Source organism: Stegodyphus dumicola, chromosome 8 (genome assembly GCF_044657685.1).
Source record: "Stegodyphus dumicola isolate Sdum_Otavi_A_Nest chromosome 8, ASM4465768v1".
Taxonomy (NCBI): domain Eukaryota; kingdom Metazoa; phylum Arthropoda; class Arachnida; order Araneae; family Eresidae; genus Stegodyphus; species Stegodyphus dumicola.
Genome location: NC_140775.1, coordinates 161,178,944 through 161,188,429, shown reverse-complemented (window position 1 = coordinate 161,188,429; position 9,486 = coordinate 161,178,944). Strand labels below are relative to the sequence as shown.

The 9,486-nt window shown below is 30.0% G+C and overlaps 1 protein-coding gene across 2 annotated transcripts in view; it reads right to left on the bottom strand.

The window, feature by feature from the left end:
* Positions 1 to 228: 228 nt before the first annotated feature.
* Positions 229 to 9,486, bottom strand: part of LOC118184440 (transmembrane protein 198-like) — a 34,595-nt gene continuing 25,337 nt past the window's right edge. For both annotated transcript variants that reach the window (XM_035354109.2, XM_035354108.2), the window contains exons 5-7: positions 9,113 to 9,346; positions 5,533 to 5,669; positions 229 to 1,371 (exon numbers count right to left, since the gene is read on the bottom strand). In XM_035354109.2, coding sequence (XP_035210000.1) covers positions 1,234 to 1,371; positions 5,533 to 5,669; positions 9,113 to 9,346 — 509 coding nt within the window. In that variant the 3' untranslated portion in view covers positions 229 to 1,233. The remainder of the gene's footprint in view (positions 1,372 to 5,532; positions 5,670 to 9,112; positions 9,347 to 9,486) is intronic.

Sequence of the window (9,486 nt, the reverse complement as noted above, 5' to 3'; positions counted from 1 at the left end):
ATTGGTACAAATGGCGCATGCATGTTTGTGCTCGTGGTCGTGGCATTTTGCAGTTAAACTATATTAATGTTTACTTATATTCTTAAATTTACTAGTCATTTTTAGAGGTGGTTGGAATTAAACCTTTCTATTTTGCATCATTACACTTCGATTACAGAAAAGCTACGGCACAGAATTAAAAAAAAAAATAAATAAAATAAAAATAAAAATAAATAAAAATAACACATGTACAGTCAAATAAGAGCTTTATTTGGCAGTGAAAGGGGAAAAGCTATAAATTTTTAAAATTTGAGCAGCATTTTTAAACTTCAAAAGAGAATGGTAATTCTCAAAATGACTAAACAAATAATTTTCTAGTTAATTTCTCCAGTTAGCTTGGAGGTAGATACAATAATTTGAAACTTTTATTACATAAAATATATAATATTGCCACTTGCACCCCATAATTTTATAAATGTATACATATAGTGATAAATAAAAGAAATAAATTAAATACTGTTCAGCACACACATGCACAAATAACAATTATAAATAAATATCTGCACAAATTAGTGCTATAAAACACACAATGGAAAACATTTCATCAATTATAGATGGAATGTGTGTTATAAATCATTAAAATAAATCTATGAACTTTGTTGCAAGAACATGTACTAAAAACAGCTGCCTTAAAAACATTCTACAAGTGTTGATAGTCTCGCCAAAGGTGATGACTGGAATACAATGACAGAAGCATGACAGAATAAAAAAAGTAAGGCATGTTCTTTGGCTGATGACAAATATGATAGTTAATAAAATAAACTTCAATACTATAAAAATTAAAGAATGGCATTTTTCTCCACAAACTTAAAAGGAAACACATATCCAATTATACATTTATAGATAACATCAGTCAAACGATGCTACATACATTTCATCTGACACTTGAAGGCACCAAATATCTCACCGGACAATTCGACACAGCTTTTTTATAGAGCCATGGGCTAGCTCTGTTCACACAAGCACTTTTCCATAACTTAACGCAATTGCATCACCATTTGATAATTGGAAATGAATCTTAACTGAAGAGATATTGGTTATGTTTGACTTTTCACTAAACAAATATCACAAATAAAAATGGCTCGAGGCAACTATGAAATATTGGAAATGTATTGTGTATGCTCAAAATCAAGAGCTTTTAAATATTGGCAGTTAACACGTGCATGTTACATGCACTTTTAAATTCCATTCAATTCATGGCAATTGACTAATAGATGTAGCTGTGCTCTCCGACGGATTCAAAACTGTCAGATGGGTCAAATCTGAATGCAATGTAGTAAAGCTATCATCTGGTGGAGGACAAACTTTCTTCTGCAGACTCTGGACATAATTCTGAAATTAAATTATTTTACTTAATATTTAAACTTGCTACAAAACATTTAATGCTAATAATTATATTTATCATTATGCATATCAAACTCAATATTATTTTCACTATGAATGGCATCTTTATTTCATGACTGATAATACAAATGGTCAATCACAAATAGCATTTATAATGAAACTTAAATATCTAAAAACATACAGACTATTAATTTCAATAACAAATGATATTTTGGGTTGCATGATTAGAGCACAACTAGCTTCTTCAACCAAATTTTAATAACATTCAGACATTTAATTTTAGCTGAATTGTATCTCTCAGCTTTGAGAGATGCAGTGATTGCTTTTTGTTGTAGTACCTTCAATATATTTGTTTTGAAATACAGTGCAAAGTCTGTAATCGGGACGTCCATTATCCAGAATGATCTATAATCCGGACCTCAAAGCCACAAACCTTTTTCTTTTGTATGCATGCGCGTAATGCGTTTACGTATGCGCATTTAGCATAAGAAACGAAGCAAATTAAACAAGTAAATATTAAGCTTTTTTTTTTTTTTAAATAAATTTTGATACCTTTTAGATCATAATTGCTCTTTATTTCATAAATTACAGTTTCATATTTTTTATTGTATAATTTCTGCATGCCATCTTACCAGATTTAAATTGATGATCTTTAATCCGGAAAAACCCTTAATCTGGAATCGCCGAAGTCCTGACGAGTCCGGATTACAGACTTTGTACTGTACTAACTATTATTATATATTAGGGAGGAAGAGATGAAAAGATATAATTCTAGAGCATAAAAGCTAAGAAGTATAAGATAAAATAACAAGACTGCACTTAATTTCAACTTTCAATGCAGGGGTGGCAGTCAAATAATAGTTTAAAGCTCCTTTCAGGAATCTGGGTAAAAGGATACAAGTATTGTTAAATATTCCCAAAATAAAAAAGAAACAGCAATTAAACTCAGTTTCCAATAAATAAGTCTTATTTTTCATCTAATATTTAATATGAAGTGAGGCATGTAGGATCATTGCCTTTACATATCTATTAAAGTTCAAAAGAACAGGACATTTTTTCTAAAGATTTATTTTGAATTCTCGCAAAATATAAATTAGCTATATTTTTCCTATCACGAGCTTACGAAATTAGTTTCATTATACTTTTTTTGTTTCAAAAATATAAATTTAAATAATAATACAATTTTAGATAATCTGCACGAATTGCAAACATTATAATTGCACATAGCATTTTATAATATCTATTGAGAAACACACAAGCTGAATTAATAATAATATTTAGAGCTATATTTTTATATGTCAATATATATATATATGTATATAAGTCAGAAATCAAGGATTCCCAAATTTTAGGGGAAGGCAAGCATTTGAGATAGAGAGGGTGTTATTTATCACTTATGAGGTAACTGCTCAAAACTAAAATTTTAGTAACTAAAAATCAGAAAAACATACTAGTTTTCTGAGTTATTCTGAATATTAAATATTTACTAATTCATATGATTTTATTTTTTCTAAAAGATAATAATAAGCAAAGATGAGATAATGCCATAGCAAAAAAATTTAGTTTAAATATTTAAAAAATAATAATTACTCATAAATTGAAAAACTAATCTGCCTCCCCAAAGAACTGGCTGCTGAGAAAGGCTCAAGCTACTTTATATTTTTAACCGCATGGGGTAACAAATACTATATATGTTCATGTATTAACCAAGGATTTTTCTACTATTAACCCAGCGGAAGTCGCACCATGAAAAGTTACTAGAGTGGGCGTATGGGGTATCACATACCCCAGTATTTAAAATATGATAAAAATAGTCTTATTTTGTTTTAAAGCTATTTTTCTTGTTCTCGTGTATTATAAATACGTGAATAATAATTGGATTTCAAAAAGTTAATTTCCAAAATAATCTTAGAGTTAAAATTAAGATAAATGAAAATAATAAAAAAATAAACATCATGCCTATAAGTTTCATTGCATCTCTAATACACAATGCTTATTTTATTTCTTTACACTTTGAATGAAATACTTTGTGTTCTTGGCACAGAACGTTTTCACATTTTATTTTAAACATTGCATTCACGTTCTTCTGTCCTTGGTGCAAGGGCAATTTATCACTTTCATACTTAGTTGTTTCAAATTTCGTGTATTCGTTTTAATTCTTCATCGAAACTTTTGCTTTTGTTTTGCATGCAGTACGTCAGTTTCTTGGTAAAGTGTTAATCTCTGATCCTTGTTCAATACTTTTTTCATTAATTGTAATGCTAAGTCCTTCAAAAACAGACTTCTGTTTCGGGTTGGTGGATTAGCAGTGGAATGTAATATAATTCAAGCATTTATTGCAGCAATATTCAGTGCAGGAAAGAAAATTACCATTGGCCACCTCCTTGTTATATTGGCAATTGAATAATTGGCTGACATTTCATTCCACATATCCACTGCTCCTTTAGTCATATTATAAAAACATATAATTCCTGATGTTTTATTTTCTCCAATAGTACCATCTATAGTACGATCGTTATATAATATTGAAAGCATAAGAACAATTTTTCCTTTTTTAGGAACATTAGGAATTAATGTTTTATCTTTTGCGAAACCAAAAACAGTGTCAAAAATATTCCTAGTTTCATCTTCAGTTTCCAAAATGCAATCTTCATCACTTTTAAATATTTCTAGTAAATCTCACAGGCGTTGCATCTTCAACTCATAGGGAGTCATTCTTTTTACCATAATGCAGTTAGAAATTTTTAAGAATTTAATGTCAAGTACTTTAAAATCACTTACGAGTAGAAATATTTACTGTTACACTCTAGAAATAAATTTCTGAACTAAATATTCAGTCAGAAAAACACTTACGTGGACAGGCGCGTGGGTGTGTCATACCCCAGTTCCAACAAAATACTGATAAATCTTTTTCTGAAACACACAGGCAAAGAAAAAGCAGTTCTGAAAGTCAACCACAACTAGAAACTCAGCTACTGAATGCAGCACAGAATTTTAGTTTTACAAGTTAGGTATATTCCACTTTTATGTAGGGGTGGGATATGATACACACCACGTGCTTTCCCGCGGGTTAAAGATTGGGGATTTATTTAAATAAAAGTTGAAAATGATTTCCAAATAATTCAAACACAAAAATGATATTACAGATTAAGTTAAATGAAGAAATATTATTTTCATTTTATTTGATGCTAATACACATTAATCAAATTTCTTAATATTGGTACTGACACAAAATTTTCTAGCAATTTTTTAAGTCCCTTTGCTAGAGGCAGGTGCAAAAGAATGTTACTGTTTTCTATTTCATCATTAACATCTTTGTTATATAAAATAAATGTTAAAATTTATTAAAAAAAGATATTGTTAAAATTTTGTACATAGATAGACGATTTTAGCACAATTTTATGTGAAACTGTTGTATCTTTCCGTGTAATACAACATAAAAAAATCGAGAAAGAGAAGCTATACGGGAAAGTAAGAATACAGGGGCAAGTCTGTTTAACATTTAATAAATGGGTATCTCGATAATTTGGCGATATATCGGCAAGCCGGCCACGGTTTCGGCAACTAATTTTTGTCCAGTCCTAGTCTCACCGTAACAGGTACTGTAATTGAAAAATGTAATTGATCACTATATTAGCTGCAACCGTAGTTCGACCCTCGTATTGCCTTCCAGTAATTTCAAGAAGCAGAAAGCACTAGAAATTTCTCGGCCATCATTTGTTCTCAGTTGTTAGCTAAGCATGAGTTCTGAGTACTATCTCCAGTTTAGCTTTGCTCTTTGCTGCGCTTTGCATTGCATTGTGCTTAATGTTCATAGTAGTTTGAAGTGTAACTACTGACTGTACTCTGTGATATTGGTAAGTTGTACGAGTATTTTTGTGAAAATCTCCAGATCTCTGAAGTGTTTCTTTTGATATATGTTTGGAATGCAAGCAACTTTAATAAAATGTGGCTACTAGATAAACAATAAAGTTCTAGTAAATTTACTACATTGGGTGCATACTTTCTTAATTTAATAGGAAGTAAGTATATAGGTGTTATATCAATCATAGAAATTTTGAAGAATGGAAATTTGTGGAACAACACTTTGAGCAATCAAGAAAGGAATATAAGAAAAGTATTAGAATAATATTTATAACGATATCTTACCTGGGAAATAACATCACCATGTGCTGTGCGAACCTGATATAAGTAGCGATATTTCTTTTGACGTTGTTCGGCTCGAGATTCTTCTTGTCTAATTCTTTGTAAATTAAGCTGCCTTGTTCTTCGTCTGGGAGGAGCAACTATGGTGATAAAAACCTTTTTTAACTCAGAAATTAAAAAAGTACATTGATTTGATAATAATATCTTTATAGATATGTAACAAAATTATTCTGTATATCTAAAAATAGATATACTATAAAACACTCCTGGAAGGAATTCAGAAAGACCTCCTTTGTGAAAAAATTAATAAACTTTAAATATCACTCTCTTAAAGTGAATTTGTACCAATATACTTGAATTAGAAAAATGCTTTTTAATTGCTATTACTTTTCCAAATTTATTAATGTTCAAAATGTTGTCCTTATTTGATAATGTTAGATTGAAAATACTCAGTAAAGTGAATTTTCAGTCATTTTGGTTCTTAATTTACTATTTCATGTACAAGTCTTGGAGATTATATGAAAGTTTAAATCAATTAATTTTTGCTGTTAACTTCAACCTCCTTCCCCCCAAATTTTTTTTTCACAGAAACTTCATTGCTTCAAATTCCAATACCATAGTTGCCAATCTTAAAATACAACAAAGGGACCTTAAAAGTTTTTGCACTGAGTGGCAATGTCATTTCAAAAGAACTTAAACCGCTGACTTGAAATGAATTCAGTTTGAAGTCATCTGAATACAGTTATATCAGTATCATTATAAATAGTTTGATAACCAGAACTGTGAATGATTCAGATTATCAAACTATTTATAATGTGATTCTGATATAAAATATATTAATATTTAATCAGATATTCAAAACGCTGGCTCTCGGTTGATTTCATCTTGCAATATTTTTATATACAGAGAAAATCTTGAGTAGGAAAGAAATGCTTTTAAATAATAATATTAATAATTAATGAACATAACTCAGTAGTAGTAAGGATAACTTAGGAATGTAATATTTATTAATGTAAAATAACACTATACACAAATTACGATTAAACAGTTGAAGCTTTATTCAAAGTTCCATAAATGTGTACAGCACATTTAAATAATTCAGATTAAAAAAAAAATTAACAAGAAAAATAATGCTGAAAATCACGAGCACTGGGAGAATGGAATTTTCACAAATTAACTTTAATTTCAACAAAATCTATTTATTGCTGAAAAACACTTCCCTTAATAAAAAATAAAATTTAAAAATTGAAAGATTTGGTGATCTACCAGGTAATGAGACAAAAATGTGGAAGTCTTGGTAAAAATGGAGAGTTCTCAGCTATGAAATGCTCTCATGGATATGATTGCAACATCTATTTTTAGCCTTCCTATTGAAGAAGAAAACTTTCAAAAATGTAGAATCTTGCAGCACAAATTTTTTTAAAAACGTTACACTTTGGAGTAAAATAAAATTTTATACTTTTAACAAGTGAGTTAAATAAAAGCATTCATAAACTGAAATTTAGATATTTGGATGTGGAACTTTGTAAATATTAGTATTTAAATTAGTATAAAAATTTAAATTTTACCTTTAAAACTATATAGTTTCCTTAGAGTCATTAAAAAATTATATAAAAAATGTTACATTACGAAAAGGGCAAAATACCTTTTTCAGAGAGAAATGAGGAAAACTAAATAAACCAATTTTTAGAATTACTGAACTTTTATGTCCGAACATAGATACAATTTGGAAATTAAAATAAAATTTAGAATAAAAAGCTGTAATCAAAATTTTTAATTTATTTAAACTACAGAGCAAACTTTATAATTCATGAACTACAATTTTTGTTTACATTTTACTTCTTTTTACAGTTCTAAAAACTAAAAATTTATGAAGTATACTTATAATTATTGTCTTTTGGCTTTTTAATGATATTATTTTTAAATGTGGTTGCAACAAAAGGTTTCTGCCAAAAAAATTTCTTAATAAAGTCAGAACACCCCCACCCCAAAGCAGTACCTTTAGTCCAGGTACTAATCACCACCTAAATGTATGATTTTCTGCCAATGTTTTGGTAGTTTTTTAAAGCCTTCAGCCCAGAAAATTAGTGGCTGCGAGTTCAAAAACAGACAACCTCATTTCAGACAGCCTGTGCAGAATGGAAGATAGTATCAGCAAGATGTAGCTGCAGGTATAAAAAAAGATAGAAATCCGAAGGAGCTATGTCGGGGCTATGTGGTGGGTGTGGCAAAAGATTCCATTTAAGTCTGTACAGAATTCAGCCAGTGAATGCAAACGCATGTGGTCTTGGCATTATCTTGATGGAACATTACCGTTCTGCACCGGAACTCAGTTCAATGTTTTTCCTTGATAGCAGAGTTAACATGGTCTAGCATCTCACTAAACACCTTACTATCGAGGGTTTTGCCTCTTTCCAGACACTCTTTGTGGATAATACCACAGCAATTCCACCAGATACAAAACATGATTTTTCCGTTAGTGAAACTGCGTTTTGCGATGCTCATTGGGTGCAGACCAATCCCCTATTCAGCCTATGTTGTTGAAGTAAATCTACTTTTCATCAGAAAGGAGGATGCGGTCCAGAATTGGATTCTTGCATTGATATTCGAGCAGATTAGTGCAGGCCCGTACACGTCTGTTCTTCTCTGCATGAGTCAGCTAATGCGTCACCTAGTGATTGAATTTGTATGTCAAGTTTATGCAATGCATAGTGTGACTAATGGACATGGAACTAATGTCTAACTCCTTAGCAAGCTCTTGAGTGGTTGCATACTGATCGTCTTCCCCAAGTTCCTGTAAGTGGGCCTTATCAACATCAGTAGGCTCAGAGCTTTGTTTCTTGAATACAATAGTCCTTGTTTTTGAACTTTTGGTATCAAGCCTTCACAGTGTCATATAATACAGCATTAGTACCTGATATGTACTTTTTGGAATAGAACAAGAAGTAAATGATGTTTCTATTCTGATAGAGTGATAGTTTTGTTTCAGACACCTTGTACTTAATAATAATGACAATTTTTTACAAATTTCACAACATAGTGCTCTAAAGCAGGTATTTTTCTTTCAGATGCCAAAAAGCATTTGAAAAAATATTATTAAACATGTCAACATGAACTGTTTGCACAGACAATATTTGCGGTGGCGGGAAACGTTCGTTAAAACCCAATATTTATTTTGTATATTAACTATATAAACTCATTTCAAATAGAAAAAAAAAAAAAAAAAAAAAATGTTTTTCTTTATTTTGCCATAAATTTTGGATAAAAACAGTATAAATAAATTCTCATTTTATCTGATGGAGAATGAGCTAAAAAATTTGTTGGTTTAGCTCATATTTTTTATCCTGTTCCAATGCTTGGTGCAATATTTTGCTTTTATTTGTAATTTGTGACTTAACATTTAGTATTAAATTTTCAGCATTTGAATTTTTATAGCAATCTAGCAAATTCTATGCACGAGTGCAATTTGTAGCAAATAGTGTAGAAATTACTAAGTTTTCAGTAAACGATTCTGAAACAAGAAAAAGATAAATAAAAACCGCCGAAGCCAAACTTGTCTTTAAACAAACAAAAAACTACTTACGCTGTTGGTGATGAATTCCAATGCCAGTAATGCGCCACTGAGTAAGAGTCCCTACAAGAATCATGAATGGCCAAACTCCAAGAATCAGCCAAGAGAACCAGCAAACTGGTAAAGATATGGAAAGTCTTATTCTATCCCACACCCAATGAATCATTATGTATTTCTCTATAAAATAATCTGCACAAATTGCAATTATGGCACCACCATAAATACTAGTTCCTAATATAGTTAAACCTGCAAATAAAGAAGCAAACAAATTTAACAAAATTAATAAAGAAAGACTTAAAATAAATTTAATACAGAAATTTTTGACGTTTTATGCTTCAGAAGATTTCAATTCTGAAAAATATCAAAAATGCATGCAATTTAATTTT